The sequence below is a fragment of the Solea senegalensis genome, linkage group LG6 (assembly GCF_019176455.1).
Source record: "Solea senegalensis isolate Sse05_10M linkage group LG6, IFAPA_SoseM_1, whole genome shotgun sequence".
NCBI lineage: Eukaryota > Metazoa > Chordata > Actinopteri > Pleuronectiformes > Soleidae > Solea > Solea senegalensis.
In genome coordinates, this window is record NC_058026.1 from 26,319,653 (window position 1) to 26,346,212 (window position 26,560).

Genomic DNA, 26,560 nt, shown 5'->3' on the forward strand with positions numbered 1-26,560 from the left:
GCGCGCGAGAGAGAGTGTGTGTATGTATGTGTGAGTGTGTGTGAGTGAGAGTGTGTATGTGTGTGCATGTGTGAGGGAGTGAGTGGAGTGGACAATAACACAGCTCTGTTAATACTGGAGTGGAACCGTCATTAATATTACTGGTAAATCCTGTGTTTGTCTTACTATTTCATTTAAAGAAATATCTGCTGTAAAAAACCTCCATTACACCAGGTTTGAGCATGACATACACATGTAGCATGAGATCAGCTCGCTAATATATAAGAGCAGCTTTAAGTCGCATCACGTCATTCAAAATTCACATGATCACAGAATTTAAAGTTAAAGTTAGTTATTTTTTTTATTAATCCCCTTAGGGAAAGTATTCCTCTGCATTTTGACCCATCCTAGAATTAGGAGCATTGGGGGGATGGGTACCTTGCTCAGGGGTACCCCAACCCTTTTTGGCCGGGTGGGGATTTGAACCGGCGACCTTCTGGTTACAAGTCAAGTTCCCTTTCCACTTGGTCACAGGCTGCCCAGAAATTTGACAGAAAAAACAACAGAGCTGGTGGTGCCAAAAACTTTTGCACAGTACTGTGTGTGTATATATATATATATATGTACTGTATATTACATGTATATTGTAATATATATATAAAAATATAATACATATATGTATATATCTGAGTTTTTCAGCAGCTTCTTCTGTCAAGTTCACAGAATCATCAACATTTTTATTTACATTAGAATGTAAATTATTAACGACAGTGAGAGAGCACTCTATGTGGACACTAAATTTCATTATGCAATGCGAGTTGGACAATGACAAAGTTTTCTGATTCTGATTCTGAGTGACTCTTAGGGGACTCCTACTGGTCAGTGCAGGTAGGGACATTTACTACATGTAATACATTATATTACCACTATATATATATATATATATATATATATATATATATATATATCGTATTATAGGTGATATAATTATAATAATAAAAGTTAAACACAGGCTAAAGAGTTAAAAGCTCTTTTAAAATCTATAAAAACAGAACAAACATTTGTGTCTCTGAAAAAACACGTTATATTTGATCATTTATATTATTCATTATTCTTTAAGTGGTTTATGATTCAGAAAAACACTTTTTAGTTAACTTGGATGAATGTAGTTATTATATATATGAAAATAAAAGAACATTAAATATTGAGTCTCTGATCAATAACTGATACAAATTAATCCACTCTTTATTTTAACACATTCACAAACAAGCAAATAGAAAAGTGAATATTTACAGTGAGCTCCGTGGTCGTCATAGTAACCAGGACAAATCAGCTGATCCTTTCATTTCTTAACTAAAAAAGGAAAACTGGGATCATCTGTCCATATCATAATCCAGTGGTTTAATCCGGTGGTTTTGATCCCGTGGATGAAGCAGCTGAACATTCAGTGACTCTTTAAACAGAGTCATGGTGGTGTGGTGCAGTACCGGCTGCCACAGCTGAGCAGCGCTGTGGTCTTCAGCCGGTACCGTGGCTGCTGGACTCAAACACGCCTTTCTTAAAGAACGGGGAGAAGTCGCAGACGTCGTGTTTGGACAGCGGTCGCCCGTCATCTGTGTGGTGTGTGAGCGGCGAGCCGGACGATGACATCATCACCCGGAACAAGTTCCTCAGGTAACGCTGGAAAAAACAAGCAAACAGAGATCATGTGACCTGGCCCCTTCCACATGTCTTACACCTGTGTGAGTAAAGTTTGAAATGTCCTACCTCCAGGTGAGCGCGGCGCTCTGCGACCATTCGCTCGTCACGGTTTCCAAACAATTTCTTTGGCGGGAACTCGAGCGCCTGCAGCTGAAACGACACCAAGGTTAGTGCCACCTGTGACCTTTAACCTGCAGGACGTTCACCTGTGAACTCACCTGTGACCTTTGACCTGCAGGACGTTCACCTGTGACCTTTGACCTGCAGGAAGTTCACCTGTGGACTCACCTGTGGATATTTGACTTTCAGGCTGCGATGCATTTCTCTGAAGCGACTGTAGCGTCGAAACACGGTCCATGTATCGTCCAACACAGACATCTGAGACACATTAGCAACATGTTAGCAACACGGACATCTGAGACACGTTAGCAACATGTTAGCAACACAGACATCTGAGACACGTTAGCAACACGGACATCTGAGATGTTGACATCTCATTTGACACAAGTTAGCAACACGGACATCTGAGACATGTTAGCAACGCGGACGCGGACATCTGAGACATGACTTACGCGGACATCTAGACACGCAACATGGACAACTGAGACACGTTAGCAACACGTATATCTGAGACACATTAGCAACACGGACATCTGAGACATTTCAACACATTAGTACTGGGTCGCTATTGTTAGCATTACATACTAACATTTAAACATTGCTCGTGTTAGAATGTTTGAGTTGAGTGTGTGAGTGAATGAATGGGTGTGAGTGAGTGAATATAAGTGAATGAGTGAGTAAATAGGTGAGTGAGTGTGTGTGTGTTAATGGATGAGTGATTGAGTGAGTGGATAAGTGAATGGGTTAGTGTGTCAGTGAATGAGTGTGTGTGAGTGAATGAGCCGTCACCTGTACAGGTGACCACTGTGACTCCGCCCACCGCCACACAAACTCACCTTCACCTCAAACTGAAAGTGCTCGTCCTTCCCCTGTCCACGGAGGACATAACGAGGAATGCTAATTTTAACAGGCTCCTGGACACTGTGGACACTTGTCCCAAGAGAACGAGAGACCAAGTGCTGCAGAGGACGAGACAAACAAAAACAGGAAGAGAAAAAGAAGAAGTGAAGAGCAAATGTTTGTGAGACAAGATTTTAAAAAATCAGTTTTATTTTAAACATGATTTTATTACTGATGATCACATGAGCATTTCCCTCAATATCAATAATCAATATGATCTTAAAATCATGAATAAACTAAAACAGACAACTTTAGAATTACAGAAAACTTTCACTCATTCACTGCAGTTGTACAGAAAACTTTCACTCAGTCACTGCAGTTGTACAGAAAACTTTCACTCATTCACTGCAGTTGTACAAAAAACCTTCACTCATTCACTGCAGTTGTACAAAAAACCTTCACTCATTCACTGCAGGTATAATAAGAATTTTTAATATTAATAATTTCTGTCACTCAAGGTCACTTTACATAGTTAAAAACAGACACACACTATACATAAAAAAATTTGACTTTGATCTAAAAATTAAAAACAAACTGAAGAAATAAAAGTTTTGATGACATCGTCATAAAAATCTGTTGAAATCCAATTAACATTAAAAAAAAATTCTGGCTCCGTTAATGAAACTTCAGATTAAATCTACGAAACGTTAAAAATAACCAGGATGATGATGATGATGTCACTCAGGTGCACAGGTGATCCATCAGCATCACAGCATCTGACGTGCAACCAAAGCACAACCTCCAGGATCTGCACTGCCCCCTGCTGTCAGTGGTGAGGGTGTCATCTGCCGGGCTCGGTCCAGACTCCGCCTCCTGCTCCTGTGGGCTGAGAGTTGAAAACACGAGTTCTACGACCACACAGCGGTCTTTCTGCTTAACAATCAGAGTTCTGATGTCTGACCGCTTGCGGACTTCGAGTCTGTGAAACTGAGGTTGGACCGGAACCATAGTGGAGCCTCGTGGCATCGGGTGGAAGACGCCATCCTCACAAAGAAGAGTTACGTGAGTGTCGGTCAGAAAGAACTGAGAGATGGCGTCCTGCTGCGGCCAGCTCGGGTTCATGACCTTGACACTCGTGTAGAGCAGAGGACAAACGTTGGCCAGCGACGGCCTGCTGCGGTCATCCATGTTCCCATGGACGATGTAGAGCAAGTCTGCAAGGACCCGTTTGAATCTGGAGGTGACGTGAAGGCCGCAGCCCAGGACGAGGTCAGGAACACCAGATTTCCAATTCAGAGAGAGGACCATGAGGTCGTCAGAGAGCAACGGGTGATTTTCAGGACCTTCATGGAATCTTCCAGGAGCAACAGCGTCCAGGACGACCTTACAGAACTCCTGCGTGAGATCTTTGCTGTGGGTGAAGACGGCCAAGACTGCGTCTTCAGAGCAGCCGAGCAGACGCACATGCTGTCCTGCCAAACTAACCTCCATCTTGGTGATTTCACTCAGATTAAGGTGATGAAAAAGGACCAAAGCGTTTGCAGAATCACTTCCAGCTGACACCACGGTTATGTCCTTCCTCGATACAAGCAAGCAGCCTGGTTTTGGAATGGGCTGCTTATCGTTTGCCACTTTGATCCAGAAGACGCTCAGGCACTTTCTAACTTGGATCTGTGAAGACAGAGATTCCAACTTGTCCATCATCTCAGAGGGTGAACTGTTCTGCAGCTGGGACAGAGGTGGTGGCAGCTCCACCAGCCTCTGATGAAAGACCTGAGGACTTGTGTTTTTGGACAAGGAAAGCGATCCTTCAGGCCATGCAGTGATGCCTACGGTCACAGACCTGCAACTTTTCTGAGGCGGACTGAGGATGCATTCACTCAGACCTTTTGATGGGGTCTTCAGCTGCATGTGGTGAAGCAGTGGTAGTTCTTTTGACACCATGGACACGTAATGAGAGAGTGCATCCTTCATTTCGCTCACTCCGACTCTTTGGATTACACCTCGCGTGTCCTGCAGCTTTCTTCCTGCGTCTTTGTACAAGTCGGACAGTTTTCCAACTAAATATCCCAAATGGTAGCTCCTGTTTGTGGCCACGTTCTTGTGCTTGCTCTGGGTCTCTGGTTTTGTTTCTTTAGCAGTGATGCAACCACCAACAGAGTCCTGTGTCTCTAAAGAGAGACAACTGACAAGTTGTGTGTCCTCTTTTGTCCCCAGGTCAAATGTTTGGTTTAGAGATCCATCTACGTCATCATATTCTTCACTTTCAGTGATCTTCTGTCCTGAGCTTCTGTCCTCTGTGTTTGCAGAATCATCAGGTTCATCGACAGATCTGTCAACGTCTTCTCCTAGATGACGGTCGTCTCCTCCCTGCAACCACGCGATGTTGCTCAAATCTCTGTGAGACACCTCTTTTCTAACCGAGGCTTCATCTCTAGACAAGAGGTTTTCTTCTGGGAGCAGCGCTAGCAGCGTTAGCAGCAGGTTCTCAGAGTCTTCTGCCGAGTTTGTCTTCAACTTACTAGGAGAGTTCACTTCCAGATCCTGTGAGGTCAGGAAGTGAGGCTCCGGTGTTCTCGCTCTCTGTGTGCACAAGGGGAGGGTGTGTGTCTGTGACTAAGTTGTCAACAAGGATGTGAAGACTCTTTGAATTAGTCCAGAATTCACCAATGACAATCAGAGGTCCTGCATCACCAGGTGCACAGGTGTGTTTGAGTGATTCAAAATCAACCATGTGATCAGGTTAGACATGCAAATCAAACAGAGAGCAATGTACGGAAACCAAACCAGACTGAACTAAACTGAACCAGACTGAACCAAACCAAACTGAACTAGACTGAACTAAACCAAACCAGACTGATCCAGACTGAACTAAACTGAACCAGACTGATCCAGACTGAACTAAACCAAACCAGACTGAACTAAACTGAACCAGACTGAACTAAACCAAACCAGACTGAACTAAACTGAACCAGACTGATATAAACCAAACCAAGACTGAACTAAACTGAACCAGACTGATATAAACCAAACCAAACCAGACTGAACTAAACTGAACCAGACTGATATAAACCAAACCAGACTGAACTAAACTAAACCAGACTGAACCATTCCACTGGTGAAAACACGGCGAAAGTGAACAAAGAGTGAGACGTTTGAAGTCTGAAGAACAAATGTAATCAAACAAATGTTTATTAAAGTTTCTTTTGTTACGTTCACACACGACACAAATCTGCGTCTCTCGCTCAATGACTGGACTTTGGTGTGGGAGAGTGAGTGCTTTACCAAAGAGATAAAGACGTGATAAAGTGACATCGATTTTATTAACTGAGTATTTTGTTGAAGTGAATAAAATCTGTTTTTTTCTTGCTTCTAACCCCCGACCTTGCTGACCGTCAGGTTCTCAGCAGCAGGTGGCGCTCACAGCATGTTTCACTTTCACTTTACACACTTGATTTTACTAAAAATAAAACATTTCTTCCCTATGTTTGATTCCACTGTGAGCAGTGTGACAGTTTAAAGGTGCAGTGTGTGACAGTTTAAAGGTGCAGTGAATGGGTTAGTGTTTGTTTGTAGAATCACAGTAAAATAAAAACTTTAGCTAACAGAAGCTGCCATTTTGCTTCACATGGAAACAAAGAGCAGCGACACAGTAGTTTCCTAACACACTGCACTCTTACCACTAGATGTCACTGATTCTTACGCACTGGACATGTCATGCAGTGGTTTTGTCTCGTGAGCTGACCATCAAAATAAAAGTCTAAACATACAAAGTATTGTGAGTCATCGCCTTCACGCCATATTTACTCCGATTTTGAGCAAAAGCGAACAGAAGATACCGAAAACTGTAGAACAATAAATGATTGATTGTTGAATTAGAAATAATCCCAAACACATAAGTCAATCTAACCTCGTATTTGTGTCTCCTTGGATTCATGTCGTGCAGCTTCTCTTCGTCCTGAGAAGACAACGATGTCTGTGTCAGGAAATATGAAATAAAATGTTGATGTTTAAAAACAATGATGAGGGGAGGAGCCAATGACAGGAAACCAGGATCAATAAATACTACAAGTGTAAGAACAACAAAGCAAAGTGATTGGTAGATTTTAGATCAATAACCGGCAGGAGAGAGAGAGAGTCCTGGTCCTAGTCTTACCTCGTCTGTTACTCTAACAGAGCTACAGGCGCTAACTTCCTCCTCGTCCTCCTGCAGCAGGTAAAGAGCTGAATATCAGTTCTACACACACACACACGAGCTGTGAGCGCCCCTTGCTGCTGACAACCAGCCTGACACTGAGGCTCACTAACATGAAAAACATGGCTGAAAAAACTGATTTGATCCACTGCGTCCCCGCCAGCTAAAATCACTGATTTTCTCTCTGGACTTTGGTGTGGGAGAGTGAGTGGTTTACGAAAGTCTGTCGTTAACATGTGGCGCAGACATCATGGTTTTTCAGCAGTGTTTTCACTAAGTGAGACGCAGGGGGCGCTCAAAGCAACACTTACCTCATTCAACCAAACTTCAGAAACAACCTGGACTATCCCTTTAATTAGAGGGTGAAACACAAGTCAAACATCATTTCTCACCCTGAGAGAGTCACAGGACCCGCACAGATCCACGACGCTGCTGCTGCTGCTGCTCGCTTTCAGGAGATTCATCTGACGTAAGCGTCGCTGCACTTCCTCCTCGATGTATGCGTTTATCCTGGAAACAAAGGAAATAACGTCAAAATCACTGAGTCATCATAACAAAAATCACTGAGTCATCATAACTATGTCAAAATTACTGAGTCATCATAACAATGTCAGAATTATCATGTCAATGTCATGATGTATGTCATAACAAAAATACGAGTCATAACAACGCCAAAATCACTGAGTCATCAACGCCAAAATCACTGAGTCATCATAACAAAAATCACAGTCATCATAACGGCAAAATCATGAGTCATAACAATGTCAAATTACTGAGTCATCATAACAATGTCAAAATCACTGAGTCATAACAATGTCAAAATTACTGAGTCATCATAATGTCAAAATCACTGAGTCATCATAACAAAATCACTGAGTCATCATAACAATGTCAAATCTGAGTCATCATAACAAAATCACTGAGTTATCATAACAATGTCAAAATTACTGAGTCATCATAACAATGTCAAAATAACTGAGTCATCATCAAAATCAAAGTCATCATAAAATGTCAAAATCATCAAAAATCACTGAGTTATCATAACAATGTCAAAATTGAGTCATCATAACAATGTCAAATTCACTGAGTCATCATAACTATGTCAAAATTACTGAGTCATCATAACAATGTCAAATTCACTGAGTCATCATAACAATGTCAGAATTACTGTGTCATCATAACAATGTCAAAATCACTGAGTCATCATAACAAAATCACTGAGTCATAACAATGTCAAATTACTGAGCCATCATAACAATTTCAAAATTATAACAACGTCAAAATCACTGAGTCATAACAACGTCAAAATCACTGAGTCATCATAACAAAAATCACAGTCATCATAACAATGTCAAAATTACTGAGTCATCAATACAATGTAAAAATTACTGAGTCATAACAATGGCAAAATCACTGAGTCATAACAATGTCAAAATTACTGAGTCATCATAACAATGTCAAAATCACTGAGTCATAACAATGTCAAAATTACTGAGTCATCATAACAATGTCAAAATCACTGAGTCATCATAACAAAATCACTGAGTCATAACAATGTCAAAATCACTGAGTCATCATAACAAAAATCACTGAGTTATCATAACAATGTCAAAATCACTGAGTCATCATAACAATGTCAAAATCATGAGTCATCATAACAAAAATCACTAAGTCATCATAACAATGTCAAAATAACTGAGTCATCATCATAATGTCAAATTACTGAGTCATAACAATGGCAAAATCACTGAGTCATCATAACAATGTCAAAATCACTGAGTCATCATAACAAAAATCACCGAGTTATCATAACAAGGTCAAAATCACTGAGTCATTATAACAATGTCAAAATCACTGAGTCATCATAACAAAAATCACTAAGTCATCATAACAATGTCAAAATTACTGAGTCATCATCATAATGTCAAAATTACTGAGTCATCATAACAATGTCAAAATCACTGAGTCATCATAACAAAATCATGAGTCATCATAACAATGTCAAAATTACTTAGCCATCATAACAATTTCAAAATTACTGAGTCATAACAACGTCAAAATCACTGAGTCATAACAAGGTCAAAATCACTGAGTCATCATAACAAAAATCACAGTCATCATAACAATGTCAAAATTACTGAGTCATCATAACAACGTCAAAATCAATGAGTCATCATAACAACATCAAAATCACTGAGTCATCATAACAACATCAAAATCACTGAGTCCTGTCGTACCTGTCGTCGGACAGCGGCAGCAGCGTGCTCAGACTCTTTTCTTCGTTATTCACACTGTGATTCTTGTTGTTTTCTTCTCCTTCATTAATCCTCTGCCTCAGCCTCTGGATTTCCTGCTCCACCCTGAAAACAAACAAAGACACCAAGTTTATTTGTGTCCTTATATTTGTCGAGTTTGTTCTTCAACGTTTTATTTTGGACCTCTGACCTCTGCTGATCAAGCTCCGCCCTCCTCAGGTTCCTCTGCTCCTCGATGTCAGGCTCCATGGAGACGCAACGGCGCAGGGCCGAGTGCCTCCTCTCGAGCCGAGCCACCGCCTCCTCCATCGCCTCCCTCTGCTGCTTCTCCTTAGACTCGAGGATCTCCTTCTCCTTCCTCCTCACCTTCTCCTCCTGTCGCGCCACGTTAGCCGTGAACTCGTACGTCTCCTGCAGCTGCAGCAGCTGCTGCGCCCTCTGCAGGTGGAGCTTCAGTTTCTCCTCCTTTTCCTCCAGCTCCTTCTCCACCTGGTACAGCGTGTTGTCCAGTTCAGGCTGAGCGTGGCAGTTCCCGCTGCCGCGCTCCAGCACCTCTGAGGCTCGCTGCTTCTCCTCGGCAAGCGCTGGGAGGAGGCGGTCACAGAGGTTGGCGAGCTGCCGCTCCTTAAAGCGCAGCCTGAGCTCCGCCTGCTTCACCAGCTGCTCCTCCTGGCAGACGACTGTGGCGTCCTGCGCTCTCTTCTCCTGTGTCTCTTTCAGAAGTTGCTGTCTTTCTTTGAGGCTTTGGGTGAGGAGCAGCACGGTGTTTCTCTCAGCGGTGACCTCCTTCTCCAGGCGCTCCCTCTGCAGCTGAAGCCCCTCCTCCAGCAGGCCCAGCTCCTTCACCTGAGCTGCCTTGAACTCTGTGTATCGAGCCTGGGCAGATCCGGCCTCCTCGCTGGTGTCCTCCACATCGGGCCGTTCACCGGCCTCTTTGGCACGGAGGAGGACTCCCCTGATCTCAGCCAGTGCCTGGCGCTCCTCCTCCAGGCGGTGGGAGTCGTCACGAGTCAACAGCGTGGTGGCAGCCTCGTGTTTGTCCCTCAGCTGCTCCTCCAGCCTCCCCACCAGACTCAGCTGCTCGCGCTCCTGTTCCTCCAGGCGCCGTCGCTCAGCCTCCAGACGAACCTTCTGCTCCTCGCGCTCCCTCTTCAGCCTTTTCAGTTCACGGTATATTTCAGTCTGCTCCGCAGCCTCCTGCTGGAAACGCTGCTCCTCCTCCGCTTCACCCACCAGCTGCTGGTTCCCCCGCCACTGTAGCTCCTCCCCCTGGACCTCAGAGCGTCTCTCCTCCTCAAACCGCATCTTCTCCACCAGAAAGTCTCTCAGGCGGCTCTCGATGTCCTGGCTGCGGCGGCGCAGGCTCTCCTCCTGACACAGAATTCTCTGATGCACCTCCTCAGACTCTTTGCGCTGGCTCTCCACCTCCTGCTGGAGGCGCTCGAGCTCTGCCTTCTCACTCTGCTGCTTCGCCTCCATCTCCTTGATGAGCCTCCTACAGCAGCAACATACAACATGACAGGAGTCACATACAGATGTACAGGGTAATCTCTCTCCACCTGTGTGTTGATGCACTTTTTAAGCTCCCTGTAAACATTTGATACCTTACATTTGTCAATCTAACATGTTCAAAGACACCAGTAGGGGGCAGTACTGCTGTATAACAGGAAGTCAGTAGATGCTGGGAGGAGCCATGTTGAATTGTGAACTCGGGTCATGAGGAGTTCCAACAAGATGAATTAGAATGCCAGGGGGCGCTACAACTGAAACCTACATAAAAGTAGATTTGGAGAGAAGAACATCTGGCAGACATTAAAGTTCCTTCAGAACAGAAAAAAACACTCTTGTACCTTTTGAGCTCCAGTTTCTCCAGCTCTTCTCGCTGCTGCCTCTCAAACTCCAGCCTGGGAAAAACAGAAGTCTCCATCAGCTCTGTCCGTGCACATCAACACAACAACACAACAACACAACAACAACGACGAGCCAGTGAGTGACAGACGGCAGCAACCCAAACCACAAAGAACACATGAAGAAGAAGACAAGCAACCAAAGCAGTGAGGACACGTTAAACACACACAAACTCAGCGTGATGACGACGTGCAACAACAACAACACACAATGAGGGTTCAGGATGATTGACAGGTCAGCATACGTCTGTGTCAAACACGGGACAGGAAGTGGAGACAGGAAGTGGACAGCTGAGTCTACCTGAGGAAGACGGGGCCTTTCTGTGTGAAGAGACTGTCAACGGGACATGAAGGTGGACAGAGTTAACAACAGGACACTAAACCGGGGCAGGAGTCAAACTAATCCAAGAAAGAGGACACGCCCCTGAGTTTTAATTTCAGGATTAAACCCAGGAACATGGAGCTTTAACTTCAGGATTAAACCCAGGAACATGGATCTTTAGTTTCAGGATTAAACCCAGGAACATGGATCTTTAGTTTCAGGATTAAATCCAGGAACATGGAGCTTTAATTTCAGGATTAAACCCAGGAACATGGAGCTTTAACTTCAGGATTAAACCCAGGAACATGGAGCTTTAGTTTCAGGATTAAATCCAGGAACATGGAGCTTTAACTTTAGGATAAAAACCAGGAACATGGAGCTTTAGTTTAAGGATTAAACCCAGGAACATGGGGCTTTAACTTCAGGATTAAACCCAGGAACATGGAGCTTTAACTTCAGGATTAAACCCAGGAACATGGAGCTTTAACTTTAGGATTAAACCCAGAAACACGGAGCTTTAGTTTCAGGATTAAATCCAGGAACATGGAGCTTTAACTTTAGGATAAAAACCAGGAACATGGAGCTTTAGTTTAAGGATTAAACCCAGGAACATGGAGTTTAGTTTCAGTTTCAGGATTAAACCCAGGAACATGGAGCTTTAGTTTCAGGATTAAATCCAGGAACATGGAGCTTTAGCTTCAGGATTAAACCCAGGAACGTGGAGCTTTAACTTCAGGAACATGGAGTTTTAATTATTTCTGCCAGATTGACATTTATGTCATAATTTGTTTGTAAAAAAGTAAAGAAAACATTAAACAACAGGGTTCCCAATAAAAGCTGTCAAATAAGATCTCAGTGGGGGCAGGGGCATGAGGGGTGGGGTGATGCAGAGGGGCGGAGCTGATCATCACATGCAGCTTATGATTGTGTGTGTGGTCACTCACCCTGGGTTGTAGAGCATCACAGTGGACAGGTTTTCACAGGACTTGGACAGATCACTCATAGACAGACTGAAGGTGGAGAGCAGGCCACTCTGAGGGGAGAAGGAGGAGGGTTTAAAGTTCACATCTTTTCACACTTCACATCTTTTCACTTTTCATCTTTACATTCATCTTCAACACAAACAAACCTTTCGTTTCTCCCGCAGTTTCGCCGCCTCCTTTGGATGATTGAAGCGAAACATGTTGGTCCTGCCGAGCAGAATCACAGCGCCTGGAAAGAAATACTGCAGCTTTATTTCAATTAAATTTTATTTGTATTGCGCCAAATCATAACACACATGATCTCAGGTCTCTGTACATAAACAACATCATGGAGCAGAGAAACCCAACAGTTCACACAATGAACAAACACTGGGCATCCGTGGAGAGAAAAAACTCCCTTTTAACAGAAGAAGAAATCTCACACATCTGACAGAACCAGACTCAGAGATGTGTAGCATCTGCCTCGACCGGTTGGGGTGAGAGTAAAAATGGGGGACATAGGAGAGGTGGGGGAGAGAAAGGACAAGAGGGAGATGAGGTAGAGTCAGAAGAAGAAGAACCACTCACTCTCTAGAGAGAAAATCAGTGATTTTAGCTGGCGCTGCTGGTCCTCTGCCTCGTGTGGTTACTTTGTGTCACTGAGGTCAATCTGAACAAAGGATTTCAAACACTGAAGTGGCAAAAAAAGACATTTGAACTTAGTGATGGAGGCAGCAGTGGATCAACAACTTCTGAAAAGCATTGTTTTTCTCTCTGGACTTTGATGTGGGAGAGTGAGTGGTTTACAAACTTCACTTTCCAGGGTTAGGGTTGCCCTTGAACATGGCTATTATCCGTTTGTCCTTGTGTCTCTGCTGGCAGCCATGTTTTCTGTGTCACAGGCTAGTTCTCAGCACCAGGGGGCGCTCACAGCTCAGTCAGCTTTGAAGCCTCTTACCTTGGTTGAGCTGCATCGGCTCCATCACTTGGACTCCGTTGACTGAACACTGAGCCTCACCGAGTGGAACCAGAGTCACTGTTCCATTCTGGTTCTGGAACATGCAGTGTTCACTTTCCAGATCGAGACCATGCAGAACTGAGAGAGAGAAATAAAGGTTAGACAACGCAGGAACACACAAGTCACCTCCAGCATGATGTTGATTTAGGGCTGATTGACAAGAGAGAGCATCATATCACTGAGATCAAAGGTCGGTCAGAGTGGTCTTACTTTGAAATAAAGTGTGAACAAAGTTAGATAAATCACGACATGTTTCCAATAAAAAGTCCTGTTTTAAGTTGCGTTTACATTAACAACCCAACTGTTCCATTCTTTGACAAACCAACAGAGTAAAATGGTACAGTCAGCACACAACAGTCAGCTGATTGGGTGACAGAAAAACGTCTGTCCTCACATGAAGACTGACTTTGTCTTTTTGAGACAAACAGAATTAAAGAGCCCCTATGGTCCTCACGTTCGTCGCCGTGACATCGCTATGTGGATGTTGGGCAGGTACAGAAAACCTGACCCAGGACTTTATCATTCCATACTGAACTGAACCAGCTATTTTAGAATCATGGAGTCACTTACTGATGTCCTGCTCTGTGGACGCGTCCTCTCTGCCCACATACGTCCGTCCCTCCTGAGGACGAAGACACGCATGTCAATGTGTCAGGATGAGGATGTGTGTGTGTGTGTGTGTGTGTGTGTGTGTGTGTGTGTGTGAGACCTTCAGGTGGTACAGGATGATGCCGGTGCTGAGAAGGTCGTCATCGATGCCGATCAGGTGAGGAAGCTCAGAGTCCAACACCACACCAATCCCCTCCTTCCTCAGAGCCAGAGTCTCTTCCTGTCAATGCAATAAAAGTCTCACTTTCTGTTTATTCATACTAAAATATCCAGAATCCAAACATCACGGTAGCTATGGTTACACTGAGCAGTCTCACCTTCAGGATGTTCTGGGTTTCGTTCCACTTGTTGGTCCACTCTTTGGTCAGCTCCAGAACCTACAGAAACACAGGTCACATAACCTCCTGATGAATGTGTTTAAAGCTGTGGGCGTGGCTCTTAATTATCAATAACATTAACCTCTTCTGATAAACACACAGTTGTACGACTCTCGGGTTTAAACTCACTCTGGCTTCATTCTGGTGCAGTTTCTCCTCCATGCTCAGAGCTGTGGGCGAATCAAGGAGTGCGATCTGGACACAAACACAGACACATTCAACTAACACAGACATTACAGACACATTCAAGAAACACTCTGCATCTCCGAGGTTGTTTTTAGCATCTCTGCTGTCATATGTAGCATTTTTGTTGTTCTATTTAGCATCTCTGCTGTCATATGTAGCATTTTTGCTGTTCTATTTAGCATCTCTGCTGTCATATGTAGCATTTTTGCTGCAGTATTTAGCATCTCTGCTGCCACTGAACATCTGTGGTATTTTGTGTCTCTGTGGTCATTGTAGGCATCTCCAAGATCTGTTAGCATTTAGCGCCTCCGTGGTTGTACTTCATAACTCTGCAGTGCTGCCTCCTTCAGGCTTCAGGACGTACGACAGGCTGTGTCGCTCTCTTTACCTGGTTGCCCTGAATCAGCAGAGCTTTCAGTCGAGCGATCTCCGCCCGCAGTTCTCTGATGAGCCTGACGTTGGAGTCCTCATTGATTGTTGGTTTGTTGATGATGTTTTTAGCTCGGTTAGCGTAGCGCAGTGTGCTCAGCGTCTCTCCGTAGTTCACGTCAGCGGGAGAAACGGCTGTGACAAAACACAAACGACACATGATCACGATCAAAGCAGTTTAAAAGGTTTAAATGTCTGTGATGAAACGTTCTCTCACTTGCGATCATGATGGTCTTGGAGTTCCCGCCCAGACTGTCTTTGAGCAGCCACGTCAACACAGAGTCTCTGTACGGAACAAACACAGACTTCTTCTTCAGGTTAGTGTTGAGTCCGTCCTGGGTCATGTCAGCTGGAGACAAACAGGAAACACAAGCACCACATTTATCTACTCCCAACTCAAGAGGAACCTAAGAGCCAAAGCTCATGGATATGAATAAAACAAATCAGCTCAATTACAACTTCTACTGTGTCACATTCTTCTTCTTTAGATGATGAAGATGACGATGATGAAGAATAAACTGCATCAGTTCAGTTTCAAAAGATCTGATTACGTCTAATAAAAGACACAAGGTTAACAGGAACACAATAATTCAACTGTTATACATACAAGTAACACTAATCAGTTATCTGCATATGTAACAGTTATCAGTATTTATGTGACAGTTATCAGTATATATGTGACAGTTATCAGTATATATGTGACAGTTATCTATATATGTGACAGCTATCAGTATATATGTGACAGTTATCAGTATATATGTGACAGTTATCAGTATATGCAACAGTTATTTGTATATATGTGACAGTTAATTGTATATGTAACAGTTATTAGTATATCTATCAGTTATTAGTATATGTATCAGTTATCAGTATATATGTGACAGTTATCTGTATATGTAACAGTTATCAGCGTATATGTGACAGTTGTCAATATATGTGACAGTTATCTGTATATGTAACAGTTATTAGTATATGTATCAGTTATCTGTATATGTGACAGTTATCTGTATATGTATCAGTTATCAGTATATATGTGACAGTTGTCAATATATGTGACAGTTATCTGTATATGTGACAGTTATCTGTATATGTAACAGTTATTAGTATATGTATCAGTTATCAGTATATATGTGACAGTTGTCAGTATATGTGACAGTTATCAGTATATATGTGACAGTTGTCAGTATATATGTGACAGTTGTCAGTATATATGACAGTTGTCAGTATATGTGACAGTTATCAGTATACATGTGACAGTTATCTGACTATGTGACAGTTATCAGTATATGTTATCAGTATATTATCAGTATATGTAACAGTTATCAGTATATATGTGAGTTATCAGTATATATGTGACAGTCATCTGTATATGTAACAGTTATCAGTATATATGTGACAGTCACCTGTATATGTAACAGTTATCAGTATATATGTGACAGTTATCAGTATATATGTGACAGTCATCTGTATATGTAACAGCTATCAGTATATATGTGACAGTTATCAGTATATATGTATATCAGTATATATGTATAAGTAAAAACCCCATAGAGACTGTGTCTGTCCCTCGACCTACTAAAGTAAATAAATCAATAACAAACAGAAGAGTTAGGTTTATTAAGTTTATTAAGTTAGACATTCTAACTTAATAAAGATTAATACCAACAATAACATATAGTCAAATAATACCACTTTTAAATGTGGACTATTAAATACAAGGCCTCTCAAAATCTGTTTTAATAAATGAACTAATTTCTGACAATTGTATTGATTTATTCTGTGTAACTGAAACTTGGTTACATGAAGACGATGACATTAGACTAAATGAGTCAACTCCACCCACTCATGCTAATACCCATATTCCTAGAAGCTCAGGCCGAGGAGGAGGAGGTGTAGCAGCCATTTTTAATACTAGATTATTAATCAATCCCAATCCCAAACCCAAACCCAACCAGGATATTCATCGTTTGAAAGCCTTATTCTTAATCTATCTCATCCTAGTTGGAAATCACAGAAACCAATTATGATAGTCACAGTTTATCGTCCACCTGCACCTTATTCAGAGTTTCTATCAGAGTTCTCTGAGTTCTTATCTGAGTTAGTGCTTAAGACAGATAAAATCATAATTGTAGGGGATTTCAACATCCATGTAGATGTTAACCGTGATAGTCTTAGCTGCGCATTTAACTCGCTGTTGGAATCAATAGGTTTCATTCAACACGTTAATAAACCAACTCATCGCCTTAATCACACTCTCGACCTTGTTTTAACTTATGGTATTGATATTGATAACTTAGTTCCTCAAAACCCTCTCCTTACTGATCATTATTTACTCACATTTAATTGTACAATAATGAACTACAATAACATAAATAAGAAATACAGCTACAGCCGGTGCCTGTCTGATAATAATATTAAAGGAGACATATTATACCCTATTTCTCCAAGTTAAAATAGTTCCCTGGTGTCCTAATGAACATGTCAGTGACATGCTTTGGTCAAATACCATAAGGATGAAGCACCATAGCAGTTCAATAACCCTGCCAAAACCGCCCCTTTCAGACCGTTCGGTTTTGTGCGTGGTCCCTTTATATGCAAATGAGACACAGGCAAACACACACCCACTTCTTCCAGGGGGTTTCTGATTTGTCCTCTTTACAGCGCTCACTCGCTCAGCTTCTGTTCCCTCAGCTCCATTCCTCTCCCCCTCCCTCCACTAGTTCTCTGACAATATCAACATGGCAGCGTGCGCAGAAAACTGCGAGAGTGGCGTCACAGGAAGAGACGTCTGACACAAGGATCGAGCCGAACACTGCCCAACTGTAAATCAGTTAAAAACACTTAGGGACAGCACCACTGATCGCCACCGCTGATCGCCAGCGGCAAGCTGCATAAACTGCCGCTGTATGTGACTGTATCAGACTGAGTCTGTGCTCTGGTCATGGAGGACGTACTGAACAAATACTTTTAATTAGGATGTGTCAGAATGGCCAGTTATGAGCTCTATGTGACCTTTTCTTAACAATGTGTGTGTTTGTACGTCGCTGACTAAATACGGCGACCGCTGGCCGCAGTCTGATGTGAAGTGGTGCGAACACACGTTTGCTGACTTTATCCGTCACATTAGCTTCATATATAAAATCCTCTGAGGCTGGAAGTTTGTGTAAAACACTGTGCTCCACTGTGCAGCCACCAACAGCACACTTGTCCCTGCGTGTCGACATAATACTGCTCTTCCTCCCTCGCCTGCACGCTGGCATTTTATAGGGACAAGGTGGAGCTAAGGTGGACCTCTCCAAGTAAACTTACTGGTGGGTGGTAGCTGCCGTCATAAGCGCAGGGAATTCAACATGGAGTGTTTTATCGCCTATACTTACATTAAGGGGGACCACGAAAACATGACTGAGTATTCTTTTTCCACACTTTGGCGACTGGTAGGATATCAGTAACTGTATAAACTTGTAACCTGATACAGTTGTTGTATATCTGCTGCTGGTCTCTCTCTCTCTCTCTTCTGTCTCTACCTCATCTCCCTCTTGTCCTTTCTCTCCCCCCTTTCTGTCCCCCACCTCTCCACTGTGCCCCATTTTCCTTTCACCCCAACCGGTCAAGGCAGATGACTACACATCTCTGAGCCTGGTTCTGTCAGAGATTTCTTCCTGTTAAGAGGGAGTTTTTTCTCTCCACTGATGCCTAGTGTTTGCTCATTGTGTGAACTGTTGGGGTTCTCTGCTCTCCTTGATGTTGTCTATGTACAGAGACCTGAGATCATGTATGTTATGATTTGGCACTATACAGATAAAATTGAATTGAATTGAATATGTGACAGTTATCAGTATGTAACAGTTGTCAGTATATATGTGACAGTTATCAGTATGTGACAGTTGTCAGTATATATGTGACAGTTATCAGTACGTGACAGTTGTCAGTATATATGTGACAGTTATCAGTACGTGACAGTTGTCAGTATATATGTGACAGTTATCAGTATGTGACAGTTGTCAGTATATATGTGACAGTTATCTGTATATGTAACAGTTATCAGTATATAATGTGACAGTTGTCAGTATATATGTGACGTTATCTGTATATGTGATATGTATATATGTGACAGATATATGTATATATGTGACAGTTATATGTATATATGTGACAGATATATGTATATATGTAACAGTTATCAGTATATAATGTGACAGTTGTCAGTATATATGTGACAGTTATCTGTATATGTGACAGTTATATGTATATATGTGACAGATATATGTATATATGTGACAGTTATATGTATATATGTGACAGATATATGTATATATGTAACAGTTATCAGTATATAATGTGACAGTTGTCAGTATATATGTGACAGTTATCTGTATATGTGACAGTTATATGTATATATGTGACAGATATATGTATATATGTGACAGTTATCTGTATATATGTGACAGTAATATGTATATATGTGAGTTATCTCTATATGTAACAGTTATCTCTATATGTAACAGTTATCTCTATATGTAACATTTATCTGTATATGTAACAGTTATCTATATATGTAACAGTTATCTATATATGTAACAGTTATCAGTATATGTAACAGTTATCAGTATATGTAACAGTTATCTGTATATATAACAGTTATCAGTATATGTGACAGTTATCAATATATGTGACAGTTATCAATATATGTGACAGTTATCAGTATATGTGACAGTTATCAGTATATGCAAGTTATCTGTATATATGTGACAGTATATATGTGACAGTTATCAGTATATATGTGACAGTTATCTGTATATGTTATCTGTATATGTGACAGTTATCTGTATATGTGACAGTTATCTGTATATGTGACAGTTATATGTATATATGTGACAGTTATCTGTGTATGTAACAGTTATCAGTATATATATGTGACAGTTATATGTATATATGTGACAGTTATCTGTGTATGTAACATTTATCTGTATATGTAACAGTTATCAGTATATGTGACAGTTATTGTTATGGGAATTATGCACCTCATGTAATACATGAAGACAAATGCTCAATGCAACCGTTGATGTGACCTGAGACCACTCACTCTTTGTATTGTTAATGTAACTGTTGGATGCGACTTTTGGCCAGTGACCATATGTATTGTTTTAGGAACTGTTTGAAGTAACTTGTGAATAGAGACAATGGGTCTGCGACTGAGGGCAAGGTGATAACAAACCCACAGAGGCGGGGGTCTGCACCTTATGGCAGGGTGATAGCTGACCCATTGAGACAGATAAATACCTTGCGATTCCTACAAGACAGGGAGTCTTCACTTTGTAACTGGCCTGTGTGTGTTGCTTTGTGAATGCTCCTCTTGTACAAGATTAAAACCCTTGTTTGGACACTGAGCTGACTCCGATCTCCTTCCTATGGATCTCAATTCTTTTGACAGTTATCAGTTTATATGTGACAGTTATATGTATTTGTAACAATTATCTGTATATGTAACAGTTATCTGTACATATGTGACAGTTATCTGTATATGTGACAGTTATCAGTATATGTAACAGTTATCAGTATACAGTATGTAACAGTTATCTGTATATGTGACAGTTATCAGTATATGTAACAGTTATCAGTATACAGTATGTAACAGTTATCTGTATATGTGACAGTTATCTGTATATGTGACAGTTATCTGTATATGTGACAGTTATCTGTATATGTAACAGTTATCTGTATATGTAACAGTTATCAGTATATGTAACAGTTATCAGAGTATGTGACAGTTATCATTATATAGATAACCCCCAAACAAACCAGAGGAGAGGGAGTGTTTTTCCTGACCTAGAGCAGAGATGACGTTGCCCAGGGTGACTAGAGATTTATTTATGTTTCCTCCTTCCTTCAGTCGAACTCCGGTGGCTCCAGTGGCGTCGGCTCGTTCACTTCCTGCCAGGTCCACCAGGTGGATCTTACTGACCGTCTCACTGGGCATCTGTGCGTCAAACTTGGCCTGAGAGAGACATGATGTTCACTTCCTGTTACTGTTTCCCATCTGTTAGAATCCTAAAACTAAACTCAGATCTATAAGGTTTTAAAGGCAGTTACATTGATAATCATCATACTGAATACATTCTATACAACATGCATTTTGCTGCGCTAGGTGAGAAATGTCCATGTGTTCAGGGAGGTAAGTAACCATGTGTACATTTTTATTCATGTAGACATCGTTTTTTTCCTTTGGTGGTTGTCCAGTGCCCCCCCCCAGTAGATAACACCCTTGGCGACCACCTACTGTATACAGCATGTCCTGTTCCTAGAGCTGACTCTGCATCCTCCAGCAGCCTGAGCTGTTTTTCACTAACCTCTGATGACACATTTATGTGTCTACACCACGTGACAAACATTTTCTCCTTGGTTGCTGACCTGTGTGAAGTTGACGGTAAAGATGGCGTGTGAGCGGCTGCTGACGTCATTCATGCCGGTGCTGGCCGTGGTCCGGTTCAGGTTTCCGGCCTCCATCAGCTCCTCCACATCACTGTAGTTCTGCACCAGGTGTTTGGACAGATCTGTGGTCAGGGGGAGGTGAAAGGTCAGGCCTCATTTCACTCATTTATTACAGATTGTTCTGACATTTTGTGTCGTTTCTAACAACAAGTGGTGGTTTAGCTACAGTCCTGCCAAATTATAATCTATTCTTTACATCCACCAGGAGACTGACTGCCACATAATGAGCTGTTCTACACTAAGCTGGAGGATATGTATTATAAATAATCTCTGGATATTTTTTATATGAACAGAAGAGAAATTATTTTCACTTTTTGTCAAGTATCTGTCAATAATGAGTATGGACGGAGTGTGGACAGAGTGTGGACAAAGTAGAGCTGCAACTAACGATTATTTTCATAATCGATTAATCTGTCGATTATTTTATCGATTAATCGTTTGGTCCATAAAATATCAAAAAACATTAAAAAATGTTGACCGGTGTTCGTCAAACCTGGAAATTATGATGTTCTCAAATGTGGATTTTTTATTAATCGATTCAGCACTAGGACAGAGTGTGGACAGAGTGTGGACAGAGTTTGGACAGAGTTTGGACAGAGTTTGGACAGAGTTTGGACAGAGTTTGGACAGAGTGTGAGAGTGTGGACAGTATGAGAGTGTGGAGAGCATGAGAGTGTGGACAGTGTAACAGTGTGGACAGTGCGAGAGTGTGGACAGTGCGAGAGTGTGGACAGAGTGTAGACAGAGTTTGGACAGAGTGTGGACAGAGTGTGGACAGAGTGTGGACAGAGTTTGGACAGAGTTTGGACAGAGTTTGGACAGAGTTTGGATGAGTTTGGACAGAGTGGACAGAGTGTGGAGGGTTGTGGAGGGGTGTGGACAGAGCGTGGACAGTGTGAAAGTGTGGACAGAGTGTGAGAGTGTGGAAAGAGTGTGGACAGTGTTTGGAAAGAGAAGAATAATCAGAGAAAGTGTGTATTTGAGGTCTTTGTACCTTCCACATACGGCCCATCCTTGGGATGCTCCCGGACTCTCAGGTTGTAGGTCTGAGTGGACTTCCTCCTCAGGAGGTCTCTGACCCTCTCGTTGTAGATCTCCAGGTAACTGAAGTCACAGATCAGTTTTCAAACACACATCACTCTCATAACGTCGTCTGACTCTCACTCTCTGTCCACACTCTTCTGTCACTTTTCAAACACGGGTTTATTCTGCTCTCACCTGACTTCTGTACGAAACGACGCAACGTCCCATCGGGTGGCGTCAGAGATGCGGCTGAACAGACCCTCGCAGATCCTCGGGATCAAACCTGCGTCTCCCTGAAACAAGAAGTCAAGAGAGCAAGCGTCAGTCAGCAGCAACAGTGCGTAGACGACACATGTCCCACAAACCAATCATCTGCTTCATAACAGTCATCTGAGGAAAAAATCTAATCCGATATGCTTTCATACCACTCACTCTCCCACACCAAACCTCATAGAGAAAATCAGTGATTTTAGGTGGCGGGGACACAGATGCTGTTGGTCTACTGCTGCCTCGTGTGGTCACTTTGTGTCACTGAGGTCAATCTGAATGAAATACTTCAAATGCAGAATTGACTAAAATCAGTCATTTGAACTTGGTGATGGAGGCAGCAGTGGATCAACAACTCCTTCGTGCTGTGATGTTAAAATCCCTGATTTCCTCTATGGGGTTTGATGTGGGAGAGTGAGTGGTTTACAAGCTCCAGTTTCCTGTTGGAAAAGTCTGTCTGACAGTGAGATAAAGACGTTTATTTCCACAGGTAACTCCTCCCACAGTTTAGGGACCGCTACAGAAAAGCAGTCTGTTATTAGAGCTCAAGTGTAATCTAACTGATTGATCAGAGTGATCAGACTGATTGATCAGACTGATTGATCAGACTGTGATCAGTTTGTGCATATTCATAGCAAACAGAGGTGGACTCTGGACTCACTGGATTTCCCATCATGGTGTAAGACTTCCCTGAGCCGGTCTGACCATAGGCGAATACGCAGGCATTGTAGCCCTCAAACGCCGCCTTCAGCACGTCCACGCCCAAATCTCTAAAAACCTGACAATCACAACCAAATATGAACGTTAGTCTGAAGTTCTCCATAGAAACAGTGAACAAACAGAAACAACGTTTACCTTTTCCTGAGAGACAAACTTGGAGCTGTGAGAGTCCGAAGAGTCGTAGGAAAAGTCATAGGTAAAGGTTTTAGTTCGGTCCCTCATCGAGTCTCCTCCAGTGCCATCAGGAATCTTTAAGAGTCACAGAGCAGAGAACATGACGAGTCTGGACAGAGAACATGACGAGTCTGGACAGAGAACATGACGAGTCAGAGCAGAGAACATGACGAGTCTGGACATGACGAAGTCAGAGCAGAGAACATGACGAAGTCAGAGCAGAGAACATGACGAAGTCAGAGCAGAGAACGGTCCAGAGCGCAGAGCAGAGAACATGACGGGTCAGAGCAGAGAGGTCAGAGCAGAGAACATGTCTGACAGAGAACATGAGTCAGAGCAGAGAACATGACGAGAGCAGAGAACATGACGAGTCAGAGCAGAGAACATGATGAGTCTGACAGAGAACATGAGTCAGAGCAGAGAACATGACGAGTCAGAGCAGAGAACATGATGAGTCTGGACAGAGAACATGACGAGTCAGAGCAGAGAACATGACGCGTCTGGACAGAGAACATGATGAGTCAGAGCAGAAAACATGACGAGTCTGGACAGAGAAAACGATGAGTCAGGTTTGTAGGAGAACCTTCAGGTTGGTGATGGAGGTTTTGGTTCCTTCCATCTTGATGATGCATTTTGCCGTCAAGTCCTTTTCTCTAAAAAAGAGAAAAACATTTGAACAAAAATAAGATTTATTTTATTCACAGATTTTTCATAAACCTACGAGTTTCATCTCAGAGGTTTTTTATTCTAATGAAAAACAAAGAGCTGTACAACACATGTTCCGCCATTAAAGTAGTAGTCCAGGGTTTTTTATTCAGGTACTGACACACACTCAAAGCTGACTGAGCTGTGGGCGCCCCCTGCTGCTGAAACAGCCTGAGACACAGAGGCTCACTCTCAGTAAAACATGACAAGGGAAACATCCCAAGGGAAAGCAGATTTTATGCACTTAACAAAAGATGTGTGTAATAAACTCTCTGTCTATGATATATTTGTCTTTATCTCACTTTTAGACAGAAACTGAAGTTTATAAACCATGTGTAATACTGTGTCAGAACCTAAAGACTCAGATGTAACACTGTCTCAGAACCTAAAGAACCAGGTGTAACTGTCAAAACCTAAAGAACCAGGTGTAACACTGTGTCAAAACCTAAAGACTCAGGTGTAACACTGTGTCAAAAGAACCAGGTGTAACACTGTGTCAAACCTAAAGAACCAGGTGTAACACTGTGTCAAAACCTAAAGACTCAGGTGTAACACTGTGTCAAAACCTAAATAACCAGGTGTAACACTGTGTCAAAACCTAAAGACTCACGGTAACACTGTGTCAAAACCTAAAGAACCAGGTAACACTGTGTCAAAACCTAAAGAACCAGGTGTAACACTGTGTGTAACACTGTGTCAAAACCTAAAGACTCACGTGTAACACTGTGTCAAAACCTAAAGAACCAGGTGTAACACTGTGTCAAAACCTAAAGAACCAGGTGTAACACTGTGTCAAAACCTAAAGAGCCAGGTGTAACACTGTATCAGAACCTAAACAACCAGCTGTAACACTGTGTCAGAACCTAAACAACCAGGTGTAACACTGTCAGAACTTAAAGAACCAGGTGTAACATTGTGACAGAACCAAATGAAAACCAGAACTATCCCTTCATGGACCATGTCAGCATGTTGACATGATTCAGTAATAATCAGCAGGTGTCAAAGTCTTCATGTGTTTGAGTGTACAGACCAAAGATCAACACACACACACACACACACACACACACACACACACACACACAGACTATATCTTATCACTAACCATAACCAGTAAATATTAACCTAAACCTAACCACACTTAGTCCTAGACTTAACCAGGTCCTCAGAAATGAGATTCTGCATCATTAGGACCAGGTTTTTGTCTCCATGAAGGCTGACAAGTCAGTGTTTATGACAGACAGACAGACACAGCTGTCTGTTAGCTTAAAAACAACACCGGTGTAACGTCCACAACTCACCGTCTGTCCATGGGTCGGACCCGGACCGCCACCCGAACCGAAGCCATTGCTCCTCCGTCGATGTCCGCCGGTGTTTTCGCCGGTGCAGCTGCGAGTCGCTGCGTCAGTTAGCTTCGCTGGCTACACGCTAAACAGCTAACGTGCTAACAGGTTAACACGAGCCACGGCGGAATAAAGAAGGGCAAAGGTCACGGAGATGAAGAGTACGTAGAGGGGGGCGGGGAAGAGGTTATCGTGGCCCGGTGACACCGCGTCTCTGTCTCGGTGAAAACCGGCTCGCATCCATATTCACTCCATATAACACTGTGATGTTAGCTTTTAGCTAGCCGTCACGTGACCAACGAGAGACGTCAGCTGATATAAACATTACACATGTACGGAAGCCACGAGGAGACAATCGTGAGTCTCCTTATTTTCGAGGTGTTAACACACTGAAGATTTTAGCACATTAGCGCCCCCACCTGGTGTGGAGTGTGAATCACTCATCCTCTACCGCTCAGTTCTCCTCCTGACCTGCTGTTCTGTAGTTCTCCTCCTGACCTGTAGTTCTACTCCTGACCTGCAGTTCTCCTCCTGACCTGTAGTTCTCCTCCTGACCTGCAGTTCTCATTACATTACATTACATGTCATTTAGCAGACGCTTTTATCCAAAGCGACTTACAAAAGTGCATTTAAACATTTGGGTACAAATAAGAGCTAGAAGTAAGTAAGAGCTTCAAGTAGAACAAACTATGAAGTGCTAGTCATAAGTGCGAAGTTTTTTTTTTGTTTTTTTGTTTGTTTGTTTTGTCGTCTTAGTCGAGGTAGAGTCGGAAGAGATGTGTTTTTAGTCGGCGTCGGAAGATGTGGAGGCTTTCAGCTGTCCGGATGTCGATGGGGAGATCGTTCCACCATTTGGGAGCGAGGACAGTGAACAGTCTCGAGTTCTGCGAGTGCCTCTGCGATCCTCTCAGTGAGGGGGCAGCAAGCCGGTTTGTCGATGCA

At 42.5% G+C, this 26,560-nt stretch overlaps 1 protein-coding gene across 5 annotated transcripts; it reads right to left on the minus strand.

Moving 5' to 3' along the window:
- Nucleotides 1-1,206: 1,206 nt before the first annotated feature.
- Nucleotides 1,207-26,221, minus strand: kif16ba (kinesin family member 16Ba). Of its 5 annotated transcripts, XM_044027956.1 has the most exons (26): nt 25,577-26,216; nt 24,157-24,226; nt 23,535-23,648; nt 23,341-23,457; nt 22,608-22,705; nt 22,384-22,493; nt 21,309-21,451; nt 20,727-20,895; nt 15,118-15,249; nt 14,860-15,035; nt 14,415-14,480; nt 14,226-14,285; nt 14,009-14,128; nt 13,870-13,921; nt 13,240-13,377; nt 12,449-12,531; nt 12,264-12,352; nt 10,941-10,994; nt 9,281-10,585; nt 9,073-9,195; nt 7,228-7,345; nt 6,551-6,598; nt 2,637-2,759; nt 1,969-2,058; nt 1,747-1,830; nt 1,207-1,659 (listed from the first exon to the last, which is right to left on the minus strand). In XM_044027956.1, exons 1-26 carry the CDS (start codon nt 25,621-25,623, stop codon nt 1,498-1,500), a joined length of 3,891 nt encoding a protein of 1,296 aa, XP_043883891.1. In that variant the 5' UTR covers nt 25,624-26,216; the 3' UTR covers nt 1,207-1,497. The 5 variants fall into 5 exon arrangements, with proteins under 5 accessions (XP_043883891.1, XP_043883890.1, XP_043883888.1 ...); XM_044027955.1 differs by lacking the exons at nt 1,207-1,659; nt 1,747-1,830; nt 1,969-2,058; nt 2,637-2,759 and adding exons at nt 3,169-5,223; nt 6,797-6,847; nt 11,299-11,331 and having other exon boundaries at nt 25,577-26,221; XM_044027953.1 differs by lacking the exons at nt 1,207-1,659; nt 1,747-1,830; nt 1,969-2,058; nt 2,637-2,759 and adding exons at nt 3,169-5,223; nt 6,797-6,847; nt 11,299-11,331 and having other exon boundaries at nt 6,551-6,616; nt 25,577-26,221.
- Between the last annotated feature and the right edge of the window lie 339 nt (nt 26,222-26,560).

Excerpts from the sequence above, each read along its gene's own strand:
- kif16ba (XM_044027953.1), bottom strand. The coding sequence starts at position 25,623 with ATGGCTTCGGTTCGGGTGGCGGTCCGGGTCCGACCCATGGACAGACG. Across the intron at positions 22,706-23,340 it reads ACACCATGATGGGAAATCCA|GGAGACGCAGGTTTGATCCC; the intron begins GTGAGTCCAGAG and ends TTCTTGTTTCAG. Across the intron at positions 13,378-13,869 it reads GTCCACAGAGCAGGACATCA|TTCTGCATGGTCTCGATCTG; the intron begins GTAAGTGACTCC and ends TCTCTCTCTCAG.